At 39.4% G+C, this 15217-nt stretch overlaps 1 protein-coding gene across 2 annotated transcripts in view; it reads right to left on the reverse strand.

The window, feature by feature from the left end:
• Positions 1–9837: 9837 nt before the first annotated feature.
• The window catches only part of LOC138754089 (putative aminopeptidase W07G4.4), a 55195-nt gene continuing 49815 nt past the window's right edge, over positions 9838–15217 (reverse strand). For both annotated transcript variants that reach the window (XM_069917904.1, XM_069917905.1), the window contains 5 exons: positions 14982–15100; positions 14145–14237; positions 13297–13354; positions 12314–12495; positions 9838–10975 (listed from right to left, as the gene is read on the reverse strand). In XM_069917904.1, the coding sequence (XP_069774005.1) occupies positions 10841–10975; positions 12314–12495; positions 13297–13354; positions 14145–14237; positions 14982–15100 (587 nt within the window). In that variant the 3' untranslated portion in view covers positions 9838–10840. The remainder of the gene's footprint in view (positions 10976–12313; positions 12496–13296; positions 13355–14144; positions 14238–14981; positions 15101–15217) is intronic.

A 15217-nucleotide genomic window follows, 5' to 3' on the forward strand; every position in this document is an offset into this window, starting at 1 on the left:
CTCAAGGATGAGTGCACTGCTCTACTTACTATACACCCATGACTGTGGCCAGGTACAATTTCAATGCTATCCACAAATTTGCCGATGACATCACGATTGTCTGCAGAATCACAAATGGCAAAGAGGAAGTGTAGAGGAGGGAGATAGATCAGTTCGCTGAATGGTGTCACACCAACAACCTTACACTCTAAGCAAAACCAAGATGATGACTGTGGACTTCAGGAGGAAGTTAGGAGAACACAACTCGGTCCTCTTCGAGGGCTCAGTAGAGGAGTGGGTCAAGAACTGCAAATCCCTGGGTATCAACATCTCAGAGGATCTGTCCTGGAGCCTCCATATCAATGCAATCATAAAAAAGGAAATACAGTAATGTCACCAAAGACTCTCGTAAACTTCTACAGGTGTACTGTGGAGAGCATTCTGGCTGGTTGGATCACTGCCTGGTATGGAGGTGCCAACTCTCAGGACGAGAATAAACTCTAGGGTTGTTAGCTCAGCCTACGACATCACGGGCACCAGACTTCACTCCATCAAGGACCTCCAACAGGCAGTTTCTCATCCTCAAGTACCCCACCATCACTCAGGGTATGTCCTCTTCACTCTGCTACCATCGAAAAAGGTACAGGAGACTGAAGACAAGCACTCAGTGGCACAAGGACAGCTTCTTCCCCTCCACCATCAGATTCCTGAATGATCAATGAACAAAGGACACTGCCTGACTGACTTTTTCTTGTACTATTTCTTAAATTTATTTTTTAACCTGTATATATAAATGTTTGAGCTGTGATGCTGCCACACACAAAAAAAAACAAATTTAATTACATGCTCATGACAATAAATTCTGATTTTAAATTTGGATGATGGACAGAGGAAGATCAAGAAGATGGCCTCATCACATCCCTGCTCTTATATCCTGTTCCTCTAGATACCAACGCCAACATTGCATTTGCCTTCATCGCCACCTGGAGGTTAACCTTTCTTGGCATCCTGCATGAGGACTCAAGAGTCAGTCCCTTTGCACCTCTGAATTTTCTCCCCATTGAAATAAGATTGCCCTTTTATTCTTCCTACCAAAGTGTATGACCATACATTTTTCAACAATGTATTTCATTTTCTACTTCTTTGCCCATTCTGCTCATCCATCTCTTTCTGCAACCTCTCCATTTCCTCATCACTACCTGTCCCTCATTCATCTACAAACTGAGCCGCAAAGCCATTTATTCCACAATCCTAATTACAAACAGCAGTAGCCCCCCCACCAGCCCCTGTGGAACACTACTGGCAACCAGTAGCCAACCAGAAGATGATCCATTTACTTCCCCATGGTTTCCTGCCAATCAGCCAGTGCTCCTCCCAGACTAGTATCTTTCCTGTAATTCCATGGGCTCTCATTCAAAGATACAACATCCATTGCATTTCTTTTGTTTAACCTGCATGTGGTTTATATACTAAAAAAAACAAGATTTTGTGTTTTTTTTTCTGGGCCATGCTGATTTTGGCCCATCTTGTCATGCGCCTCCACACACTGTAACCTCATCCTTGAAAATCGACTCCAACAACTTCCCAACCACTGACGTTAGGCTAACGGGTCTAATTTCCCTTCCGTCATCTCCCTCCCTTTTTAAATAGCAGAGTGACCATTGCAATTTTCCAGTCCTCTAGAACCTATTGATTTGTGGAAGATCATTACTGATGCCTCCACAATCTCTTTAGCTACTCTCTTAGAGAAGGAGGATGCATTTCCATCGAATCCAGGACACTTATCTACCATTAGACCATTTGTATAATGACCGATGCAAAATATTCAGTTCCTCTGCCACCACATCGGCTCCCATTACAATTTCTCCAGCTTCATTTTCTTCATGACTCTCAGCTCTCTTTTACACTTAATATACATAAAAGCTTTTAGAATCCTTTTTGATGTAATTTGCTAGCTTCCTTTCAAAGTTAATCTTTGCCTTCCCAATGACCTTTTGTAGGCTATTAAAAGCTTCCCAGTCTGTCTCTTCCCACAACCTTGTAGGCTCTCTCTTTAGCTTTTACTTTGGCTTTGACTTCTCTTGTCAGCCACACTTGCGTCACTTTTTCCATTCCAATATTAAAAAAATATATACCTGTCCTGCACCTTCCTTGTTTCTCGCAGAAATTCCAGCCATTGCTGCTTTGCCGTCCTCCCTGCTCGTGTGTCTTTCCAATCAACTTTAGCCAATTCCTCTCTCATACCTCTGTAGTTCCCTTTATTCTATTGGTACATACGGACACATTTGAATTCGTTTCTCTCTCTCACAAACTGCTGGGAGAATTCCATCATATCATGATCACATTCCTTCCCTACAGCTCCCTGATGAACTCTGGTTCATTATACAATACCCAATCCAGAATTGCCATTTCCTTGGTTGGCTCAGGCACAACCTGTTCCAAGAAACATTCGACAAATTCTCTCCTGGGATCCAGCACCATGTTTCCCAATCAACCTGCATATTGAAATTCCCCAAGACTATTGTAATTTTGCATTTCTTCTCTATCTTCCTCTGTAGCTTGCATACCATATCCCGAATATTGTTCGGAGGCCTATACACAACTCCCACCAGGATCTTTTTACCCTTATTAGTTTCTCAATTCTACCCATTCTATATCTTCTGATCCAATGCTCCACCCTCCAGATTTAATTCCATTATGAACCAGGAGAATCACCTCAGACCCCCTCTGCTAACCTTCCAATACACCATATAACCACAGGTATTTTGTCCCCTGCTGTGGTCTTCTTTCAGCTATGACCCAGTGATGACCACAATGTCATACCTGCCAGTTTCCAGCTGTGCTACTATATGACCAAACTTGTTTCTTATACTGTGGGCGTTTAAATACAGTACCTTCAGTGCTGTATTCATCAACCTTTTCAATTTTGTTTTCAAAGTACATTAAGTTAAATCCTTTATCTTACACAATTTTGCCCTATTGACTGGCTACCCTTCCTCACAATCCTGCTACAGTGTGTCAATTTGTGCATCTTCTATCCTACTCACCACCCTCTCATTCTGGTTCCTATCCCCCCTACCAAACTAGTTTAAACCATCCCAAAAGCTCCAGAAACCATCCGCCAGGATATTAATCCTCCTCCCATCTGGAGCAATCCATCCTTTTTGTACAGGTCACACCTTCCCAGAACAGATCCCAATGATCCAGAAACCTTAACCCCTGCCTCTGCACCAACTCTTCAGCCAAGGATTTATCTGCCATGACTTCCTATTCCTGCCCTCATCAGTGTGTGGCACAGGCAGCAATCAAGAGGTTACCATCCTGCTTTTTAGCTTGCTTCCCAACTCCCTATATTCCCTCATCAGAACCAGAGCCATTTTCCTATCGGTCATTGGTACCAATGTGCACTACAACACTGGGCTGTTTACCCTCCTGTTGGAGAATGTGGTAGGTTCTATCAGAGACATCCCTGACCTTGGATCCCGAGAGGCAACACACCGAGAAGTCTCGATCTTGTCCCGTCTTTTCCCATAACTATCTATACTTTCCAAGTTCTAATATTTCCAAATTTCAAAAACATGGCACCTTGAACCAAATATAAGCAATGATATTCTGAATCACTATTAATCCAATAAACTAATCTTTGTAGTTGCAGCTTTTAACTTTAATTCATTGATAAAACAGATAAAAATTTTGCACAACTTTGCATTGAGATTTTCATAATGATAAATAAACAAAGGACATACCGTATAATGGTAGAACGATATTCAACTTTAAACATATACAAAATTAAGACAAGATGAATTACGACAAATTCAAGGAAAAGTATCTCATGCTCACATCCCGTTAATAATTCTTTAGTTCTCGGTCCATTCAGATATTATGACATGACGCCATAGTTCACTATGGTAACGCTACAAAATAAATTTTCTTAAAGGGATAGGCACAAAATTAACTACGAATCAAGAACAAAAAGTTTTAACCTTCATACTATCAAATCTCCAATAGCTCTCCTTTTCCCTTCCCTTCTGAGCTGAAGAGCCACACTCGGTCCCAGTGGCTTGACCTCTACGACTTGTTCCTGGTGAATCATTCCCCACAATAGTATACTTACTGTGGAGATGAATGATCACAGGGGTGCTCTGTGCTGATTGCCTACTTCCCTTTCCTCTAACAGTCCCCCAGTTACCTGTCTCTGGCCTTGTAGCTTCTTATCACCCCCTCTGCCTCCTGAATTATCCAGTTCATCTAGCTCCCAGCTAGATGCACTTCTTACAAGTGTAGTCATAAGGGGGACCCTTGTCCTGTCCCAGATTTCCCGCATGCTGTAAATGGAGTATACCACTGGCCCGGCATTCCCATTATCTACTCTGGGCTATTACAAAATAAAATCTTACCTGAGCTTAACTGTAGGACATCCAAAGCCCTCTGACTCACAACTCACGTACTGGCCCCTCCATTTGTACTTGCTTTGCTTTCATTTGTTTCTGCAAATCGATCACTATTTGATTGGTCTGCTGAAGTGTGAGCTCCAGTAAAGTTCCTTTTTAAACACTTGTCCCCGCGGGGGTGTGTCGCGGGGGTGTGTCGCGGGGGTGTGTCGGTCCCCTGTGATTCAATTGGTCTGCTAAAGCTTGGCGTCAAATAAATCAGCGTTGCTCAATTTTCAGCATAAGATTCAGTGAAGATGATGAAAAGCAGACAATGGACCCGTGCGGCATTCTGTAAAAGCCAATGCCCTTGGAAGGTGAATAATGGAAGTCAGTAGGAGAGCACAAAAACAGAAGGTTGCAGAGCATCTTAAATGACACCAACAGCATCATAATGAACCTCATGCCGAATCTGCAGCCATGTTACAGATTGCATTTTAAATACATTTAAAAGAAAGGGATGTCAGCATTATCAGTGCAAAAATATTCAAATGTAATCGGTAAGTTAATTAGGTTCTTCAGCCAGCAATAGCTGATTGCATCCTCCAGATGTCATAGTAAATGATCACTGCATCCTACATTTGCACTTGAGATGTTCAAGGACTTTCATCAACAGGTCCCCCAGACTGCATGGGAAGACTGATTACAATAAATTAAATTACTATTTGCAATTGCATTCAAGTATTTTACTAAATTCAAATAATTCCCAAGGAAGTTGGCAGGTACCACAAGACGCAGGAGCAGAATTAGGCCATTTCACACAGTACAGGAGCAGAAGACCAATCAGCCGAATGAGTCTGCGCCACCATTCTAATTATGAACTGATCCATCCTCCCACTCAGCCCTATAACCCTTGATGCCCTGATTAATCAAATACCTGTTAACCTCCACTCTTTGGCCCATCAAGTCTGCTCTATTTAAATCATGACTGATGCATTTTTCTTCTCAACCACATTCTCCTGCCTTCTCCCCATAACCTTCAATATACTTACAAATCAAGAAGCTTTCAACTTTCGCTTTAAATATAGCCAATGAATTGGTCTCTACAGCCGTCCATTCCAACACACTCCACAGATTCGCCACCCTCATCTCTGTTCCTTTTATTCATGGTAACAGGCCCTTTTGGCCCACAAGCCCGTGCCGCCTAATTACACCCAATTGACCTACAACCCTCGGTAAGTTTTTCTGAACAGTGGGAGGAAACCAGAGCACCCAGAGGAAACCCACGTCGAGAGGTGGTAAAGGTACAAACTCATTAGACAGTGAGGGATTCAAACCTGGTCCTGATCACTGGCACTGCAACAGTGCTATGCTTAACTGTTACCCTAACCGTACCACCCTATTTAAACGTAGATATACAGCACGCTAACAGGCCCTTTCAAGCCAGGACCTGTGCTTCCCAATGAACCTACAACCTATGTTTTGAAGGGTGGGAGGTAAACCACTCAGAGATAAGAATGTACAAACTCCTAACAGTGCCGGATTTGAACCCTGGTTGCTGGCACTTTAAAAGCTTTGCACTAACCACTAGGTTAACCATGCTAATTCATCTGGTTGTGTATGTACAGTCAGATGATAATGAACTTGAACTTTTCAATCATATCCCCAAGTATCCTTTCCAACCATTTCTCTTCCATGAGGCCTAGTAGCCTACAACCTCCTAGATAATTTCTTCCTTCTTGAACAAAGGTACTTAACTCTACAGTCCTCTGAGATCTCTCCCGTTACTAGCGATGTTGCAAAAATCTTGTTAAGGCCCCAGCAATAATAGGGGATATATCCCATGTTACAAGGGACATCCACCTTAATCCTTCTCAAAAGACCAACATCAGTCCTTGATTGCAAAATACCCTAACACGAGTATTCTCCATATTATGCTCTCCACGTCTATGTACTTCTCCTTGGTCAATACCATTGCAAAGTAGTCATTACCTTGCCTACTTTCACCAAGCACAAAATTCCCTCCTTTGTCCTTAGGTGGTCCTATGCGCTCCCTAATCATCCTCTTGCTTTGAATGCAAGTATTGTATAATGCCCTTGGATTTATTTTAATGCTTTGGACTCCATGTCTCAGTTTACCAGGAGTACCAACAAGTCCAGGACTGGTTTTACATCCAAGTATTGTACATGATGAAAGGTTAAAAATGGATGAAGTCCAAAGGGTTAATCCTGTTCACCAAGGGTCCTTTTTGCCTTCTTAATGAGCTCTTTTCTGTAATCTTTATAAGGCTCCAGGGCCTTATCTGATTGTAGTTTCTGGAACTTTACAGATGCCTCATGAAGTTCATGACTTCCCCCAACATTCTCTTACCCTGCCATCCTTACCCTTCCTTCACACAAGAACATGCTGGTCCTGGACTCTAAATATAGTAAAACTCCTGGTATCCAGCACCTATGGAGATTGGTAGATAAGTGAATTTTCCAGTTGTTTGAGACTTACACTGACAATGCCCAACAAAAAACACCTGCATTAAGAATAAACAGTTTAAAAGACAAAAATACTATACTGTACTTGCACTGAACAAACTTCATTTGCAAGAATATAAACCTTAAAGCATATTACTTTATTTTCAATCACATTTTTCAAAAACATTTAATCATTGCTGCATCTGCAGCTTCTTCCCCCTCCCCAGTCACCCAAAACATGAACAATAACATTGTAGATAATTAATCCCCCCCCCCCTCCTCCAGATATACAGATAAAGACTTCAACTGGGGCAAGTTTTACTAAGCAGCGATAAGGAGTCACCCCAACAGTGAGCAGCATCAACCAGCTCTTCATCCTGGACAATGCCATTTTATTCAAACACAACTTTATTCAAACAGCTGCTAAGAGCAAAGTACAACCAAGGCACTCCTCTGTCTAAATATTTATTCCCATCTTCACCAAAGGTTCATTTGCAACTTCAGAGGACATTTACAATTTTAAACACATTTTTTTTTAAAAAAAACCTATTATTTTATTCTTGTTTATTTTAATATATTTTTAGTTCCTTGATTTTTTTTTTGCTGGTTGTTTAATTCTGGTTAACAGGGGTTTTACTGTAGTTCTTGAACAACTCCCACACATCAGTTGTGGACTTGCCCAATTAACTCTCCCAGCTCCTGTCTCATACATTTATCTCCACATTCAGAAAAGGAGGGGAATTCAGGGTTATTTTATCATTTAAAAAGTATCAAGATTCCATAAACTCTATACCTAATGGCAAGGTGGCAATAGATTGAAGGGAAAGCTCAACTCTTTTTGATTAATATACATAGTTTTTGGCCAAAAGTAATAATATAGTAAGATTGATGCTAACTATTTGCTAGTCTGAGCTGCAGAAGCTATTTAAAAGATTGTGGTACAAGGGAAAAACTGCAAAAGTATTTACTCTGAACAAGATCCTTTTTTTCCCTGTATCATTATATAGGATTTAAGCTATATTGCAGTTTTTCATCCACATGACACTGCAGAGAAGACACTAGCAATATCAAAAAATTAGATTCTGTAATGAAGTGCATTCTCAAGCAAACAAATTACAAATTCTGTGTTAAGCAAACAAAAGTAATAAATTGGACAATGGGAGCATTTCCAAAACTATGAATTTTAGTTCATCAATTGAATATTTTAAATAAAAGATTTCCCTCCATTAATAATTGTCATGAAGTTATAAACATAATAGGAAACAATCCTTACATTCAAAGAACTATGTGAAAAGGGGAAGCACTTATCAAACCAACTAAGATATTAGGATATAAAGTTAGTAAAACAGAAGGGAAAGGATTCCTCAGTGTGGGGTCAATGGTCATGGAATCAATAGCATAGGAAAGGCTGGAAGCCAAATGAAAGATATACAGCCCAGCACAGATATTAAGTGTTCCTTGTATATTAATGGGACGTGGGTAGCTATAGCAACACAGCATTTAAAACCTGCAAACTGAATGTGAACAGTTTAACTGAAACTACCAGGATTTAGGCACGTCAGTAAATGCATGTCAGTGCCTTTACTTCCTCAGGAGTTTGCAGAGGTTTGTTATGACACCAGAAATCCTGGCAAATTTCTACAGATGTGAGGTGGAAAGTGTGCTGAGTGGCTGCATCACAGTCTGGTATGGGGACACCAATAACCCTGAGCATAAAGCCTTCCAAAAGGTAGTGGACACAGCCCAGGATATCACAGGCAAAACCCTCCCACCATCGAGAACATCGACAGAGAACACTGCTCGGTTCTCAAGGCTATCATCAGGAAAGGGGTATAGGTGCCACAAATCCCACACCACTAGGTTCAGGAACAGCTGCTACCTTCCACCATTAGACTCAACAATAAACTCAATGAGGGACTTATTTAACAACTCTTACTTTTGTACTTCATTGATTTTTTAAAATTTCTGTATTCCAGTTTGTTTACATGGGTACTGTTATTTTTGCATTACCAATAAGTGGCAATTCTGTCTCGCCTGCAGAAAAAGAATCTCAGGGTTTTATGTGATGTCATGTATCCACTCTGACAATCAATCTGAAATTTGAATGATGGCAACATATTCCCAAGTCAGGGTTGGTCTGAAAAAGGAAGGGAATTTACACAGGATAGGATTTTCATGAACATGGAATTTTACTTTTCTTGGTTGAGAAAGCTTCCATTTTTGTTGTTGCCAAAAAAAAGCCTTGTTGAATTCTTGGTATGCATTTTAGATTATAGAAGTTAAAGAGGCTTAATGTTCAACATGGTCAACACAGGGCAAGGAAGTTTGTTTTGGACTAAATGGTGTCAATTTTAAAAAAAATAAAGTCAGCTATTGACATCCTACACCCGGAAAAGACTGTACCCTGTGAAACACAGAAGTCTGCAGATACCCTCAGTTCAACATGTTAAGGGAGGGCACAAGGTGGAACATGCAGACTTGAAGCTCATGTTTATTTCAATGCCAAGACAGTTCACAAGCTCCAGAATAAATATTAAGAACTCCAAGGTAAACTTTGTCTTTCATTATGCAGTCATTTATGTTGTGTCCAAATTTATCATTCAGATAAACAATTACCAGAACATTTCTGGACATGGGCTCAGGGGTATCTACTTCTGTGAATACTACTAAGGCAGGATGTATTGCATAATTTGTTTTTAGGGTAGCTAATTTGACTTTGCAGTGACAGTTTGGTCACCTATTCTATGGTGATCAGGTTTACTGACATTAAAATTGCTATTTCAACAGGATTAGTTTCTGATAATAGGTGGTGAGAAGAATGGAGACAGGTTTCAGGTGATGCTGACAGGTTAAGTGACTTGGAAAGATGGCAGATGGAGTGCAATAATAATAAAGTGAGGTCATCCACTTCAGTAGACAAATATACTTCTGTTAAAGAAAAATGGACAGATCGATGTTTGAATGGTCCTGATGTCCTCATGCACACAAAAATCATTTAACATTAAACAGACACAGCAAACAATTAGGAAAACAAAGCACACACCGGCCTTTATTGCACAAGTGATTGAGTACAAGAATAGAGAAATTTTGCTCCAATTAAGGTCCTGGCAAGACTAGATAAACTATTGCATACAGGCATGGTTTCCCATTAAAAAACCAATAGTATAATAGTAATGGAGAAAATGTTCTAATAGTTGATTGCTGGTACATGGGCTTGTCCAAATCTGAAATTAAGCTGATAAAACTTATTCTTAAATTTTAGAATGACAAATGTCACCCAAATATTTAAAATTTATCTAGGGATTGATAGGGTGCAAGTGGAGTTTGTTTTCCTTTACTAATGTTACTGGAAGCAGACAACGGTCTCAAAATAAAGGGATCAGTCATTAGGGACTGAGATGAGAAGAAGCATCTTCATCTAGGTCAGCCATTCATAATGGGGGCCATAGCACATTTGTGTGTGTGTAGGGGGGAGAAAAAATGGGGGACATGGACTGAAATCTTCAATTTAAAAGTATGGAAAAAAAAAAATGAATGTGCCTGCTTCACAGGGAAGGGAGCCCCCATAAACTAAGCAGTCCCTAGGGGCCTAGCTACAAAAGTAATTAAACATAGGATATGAATCCAATGTAGTTATTGAAACTAGTTGTAAAACTACAGTAGGACCTGCCAAACATATTTTGCTTTTGACTGTTACAACTCTGATCAGTTAAAAGATCTTTTGCCAATTTCCTACATCTGATCCACCCTTTTAAAATATTAAAATTGCACAAGACAAAAACAGAACACTGCATTCAGAAAAAACAGTAAATTTGATTATCCTGAGAAAAAAATTGGAGTACTAATTAATCTCCTGGTAGACATATAAAAGCTGCACTGATTGACCTACTGCAAAACTAATGATCAACTTCATTTCCTTCAGACCACTTCATTGGAGCTCCTGTGATTGTATTTTTCCAGATAACATTTGAATGCTGATTATAAAAATTATTTCAATGGACCAGACTCTTCAGAGATCAATTAGCTCAAAGGCGATGTAGGATATACTTTGCTGCTAGGGCAACCACTGGAGATCCAGTCGGTATCCCAGGAAAAGGACCAGAAGATCCAGCGATGTCAATGTGGGAATAGCGAAGGGGTTTTTCAGAATCTATTCCATGCTGAAACAAAAAATCTATTCAGTACAAATGGTTTTGCAGTAGACATAATAGCAAAGAATCTCCAGAACTTTGGAATACCACAAAATAAAAAAATTGCAGATGCAAAAAAATTTAAACAGAATAGCATCCTACCCAAGAAATGAACTTTCCTATCAACTAATTTTTGAAAATCATCTCAGTCAGATTATCCCTCAAACCGACAGAGAATCACAATCTACAGGACCATTAAGCTGTCAGACCTGTGAGATAGCCATAATGGTTCAGCTTTCATTTGTTTCAATTAGTAATTGAAGCTTAGAACAAGGTGGCAATATTCCAATGAAATCCATGTTGGATGTATGCATGTTTTTCATCTTAGACCCAAACCTCTGTCCCCTTTCCACTGATACCTTTCAGATATCTATTCAGCTTTGTTTAGAATGCTATAATTGAATGTACCTTCATTACCACCTTGGCAGTCCAATACAGATGTCAGCTACACACTATATTTAAAATCTTCGTGTCTTATTTGATTCTTTTACCAGTTTATTTGACATCTCCTAGCCCTTGAGCACTCTGTTAATGGAAACAGTATCTACTTTATCCATGCCCTTCATAAACTTTGCTACCCCTCCATCATATCAGATTGCAATCTTCTCCAAAGAAGATACCCAGCCTCTCCAATTAGACACAATTTAAAGCCTCTTATCTCTAGAATTATTTTGCTAAATAGCTCTCCACATCCTCAACGTGCCTAAAAATCACTGCACACCCAAAAGGTTCTGCTCAAAGGCCCATCAAAACCTCACTGTTCCTGCAGTCTTGTCTCTATTCATAAAGCCCAGAATCCCACATTTTTTTCCTTTTAAAATAAACGAGTGTGCTACTTCCAGTGAATTATGAATACATATTCACATTTCCCCCCCGCTCCAAAATCCCACCTACATCTGTTTTTGAACTTCCAATTGACTTTTCAGATTTTTCTAGCACTTCACATCACTACAATTCATTTGCTACCTTTCATCCCTTTCTATCAGCCTTTATTAAACCCTTTATGAAGTTTCTCATGGCTTCATAGCTCTCTAAATTTTGTGCCCAGTACAACTAAGGCCACATAATTAAAAAAAAAGCAACAGTCCTTGGTGAATATCACATACTTTCCCTGCAGTCTGAAGAACAACGGAGCCCTATTATTTCATGTGAGGCAGCCAATTTTCTACCAATGCTCCTAAAGGATTTATTGCCGAATGCATGGCAACAATTTAAAGATGGATGAAATCAGTTAGCATTCAATAAACTGGCTGCATTTCTACAACATGCATTTAGAATAGCAAGATAGAATCCTTGTAGATACACCACCTTATCTAGGCCAGAACCCATAATGAGGAAAGCTGCAGGAGACTGATGTCCACGGGATGTGCTACTGGATGGCAGGTTGTTACACTGCAGCACATCTTCATACTCAGATTTTCCTTTATGGAAATCATAATCATCACGTCGAATGGTGGAGATTTCAAAAGGGTCACCAACTTCCTCACCAGCTAACAGGAAAACACAATGGTAGAATGTTTACTTCATTTGAAAGGTAATCACATTGGAACACTTATGGTATATTTTATATATACATAAATATATATAAATATTAAAAAAATATATAAAAAATATATAAATAAATATAAATACACACACACACACATATATTTATATATTAATAAAATTAGTCAGGGTCACACCACAAAGAATAGACCCCTCAATCCAATAAGCCCACACCAACCATTTATACCCATCCTAAGCAAATCCTGTTTTATTCTCCCACATTCCCAACAACAGCACCAGATTCTACCATTTATCTACACACTGGGGAAATTTAGTGACCAATTAAACTCCGTATCTTTTGAGAGATGCAATTAAAAAAAAAACTGAACAGCTGCTGAAAACCCACAGTACAAGTAAATTTTGTCCTGATAGCAGTGCCGGTCAGAATCGAGTGTCACTGGAGGCGAGACAGTATTTCTCCTTGCTGCACCACTATGTCACCAACTTCAACAAATACATATTCCTCACCCTACCCCAGGAACATGATTCCAGGGCAATTACCTCCATCTTGAAAACAAATGCCACCCCAGGAAGCAAGAAATCTTTCCTCTTTCTTGGGTTATTTCAAACTAAAATAGATCAAAATATATACAAATGCCCAACCAGTACTTACAATTTGTCCTATCCAGTGGAACCAGTACAACACTATTAGCAAGATAGATTTCTACCACATTATGCATCTTGTGCACGAGGTAATGCAAATTTGCTATAACTAGCATGGAGGTGGAGAAACAAATTGTTCTTACCCACTTGTAGCTCCTGCGCAATTCTGGCCCAGTGTGCAGGTCCATTATCCATTATTATCTGCACCAAGAGAAGAGCAGTTTAATGCATGCAAGGAAAACACTCAAAATAACTAGGGTTGCGTTCCCCACATTTGAGGAAGCTGAATGTCAAGCAGCCAGCAAATAAAGACAGCAGATACTGCTAGCACCTTCCTGAATGGTAAATGGCTTCCCATGGTCAGTTACAATACCCTCTTAGTATTTGAGCTAGAGGATTTAGTGGACAATATTTTCTTTTGAACTTCAAGACTACATGGATCAAGTCCAAGTGCAGTCAATTTATAAAAGATGAAAACTGTAGTGATTTGTTCAGGTTTTCAAGGAATTTACAAATGTTTATAGTTTTATATTGTGCAGCTTCATGTCATCACAAAATAATGCTCAGCTGAATCAATGTATTCAATTTGTACACAGCAAATCCCATAAGAATAGAGTTAATCGGCATTTCAACTCTTTCTGCAGCACTTATTAGGGATAAAATATAGTCAGTATAGCAATGATAGATTAGGTATTCCAAGGAGGCATCAGACAGGCTGAGAGCTTGAAGTCTCAATAAAAACTCAATTTTTAGCACTCCATTCAGTACAGGAGTGCCTGATTCGATTATTCTCAAGACTTAGGAGTAATACATTTGCCAGCCTTTGACTGGTCCGAAACAATGAAAAGAGTTGAAAATTTTCCAACCTGAAATAAAACAATTGACAATTCCTACTGTGGTCATTTTCTAGAATGGATTAAGACCCAAAATGAGCAAATATCTGGTATATTGACAGACCTTTCACATCATAAAAGCAATAGACTGAACTCACAGAATAGTTGCAACCCACAGCTCGAATAGCATGACCAGTCAGTGTGGCAATCGTGAACAATTCAAAGTGGTTAGGTTCATAATCTTCAAGAGCCTATGAAATAGAAATATTAATATTTTTTAAAAAATGAACAGACACTTCACTATTCAGCCTTTCAGATATGCCAAATGAAAGCAAGACAAGATTCATGGAGAGAAATAGGGTTAGATATCTTTTATCAATTACCCTAATTTCAAACTGAAGGAAAATAATGGTAAATAAGATCAGAATCAGAATTTATTGTCATGAACAGGCCACAAAATTCATCGTTTTGCTGCAATATCACAGTGCAAAGATTTATATAAACCACCTTACAAAATAGATAAAAAGTAGTGCATGAAAAAGTCAAGCAAGTTCATTATTCATTTAGGAATCTGATGGCACAGAGGAAAAGGCTGTCCTTGTACTGCTGAGTGCTCAAATTCAGGCACCTGGACCTTTTTCCTGATGGTAGCAGAGCCAAGAAAACATGGGGGGGGGGAGTCTTTGAAGATGGAAGCTGCTTTCTTAAGACATTGTTAAACAATGGCCCTCATTCTATTATCTACCCACAAGAAGAAATCTTGATATCCAACCTGTCAAGAACCTTTCAGACTTTTAATGAATGTACAAACTTATCATACTCCTATTGAAACTGAGCTCTATGTATTTCATCTTACCTTACATATAGATAGCAAACATTCTTGCAAAGAAAGAAAAAAATTCTGGGGGATTGATTTTTTGTTAGCGCCGTGGACAGACCTCCTTACAGGATTTGGACCATTCGTAGGTATTTTTGACTGTGGGAAAGGCACGCACCTTTTCCTTCATGTAGCACAGCAGATCCACCATTGCCATCCGTCCCTCAGCATCTGTATTTCCAACGCGAATTCTTCTCTTTGCACGAGACGTAATAATCTCATCAGCCACATAACAATCTAGGGAAAAACAAGTTCAGATTGTAAAATTAAGTCTTCTATTTGAAGAATTTAACAGGAGCAGCTGCCTCAGAAAATACAAGAATCACCAACAATATTTTAGCAATTTTATAGAGC

The sequence above is a fragment of the Narcine bancroftii genome, chromosome 2 (assembly GCF_036971445.1).
Source record: "Narcine bancroftii isolate sNarBan1 chromosome 2, sNarBan1.hap1, whole genome shotgun sequence".
NCBI lineage: Eukaryota > Metazoa > Chordata > Chondrichthyes > Torpediniformes > Narcinidae > Narcine > Narcine bancroftii.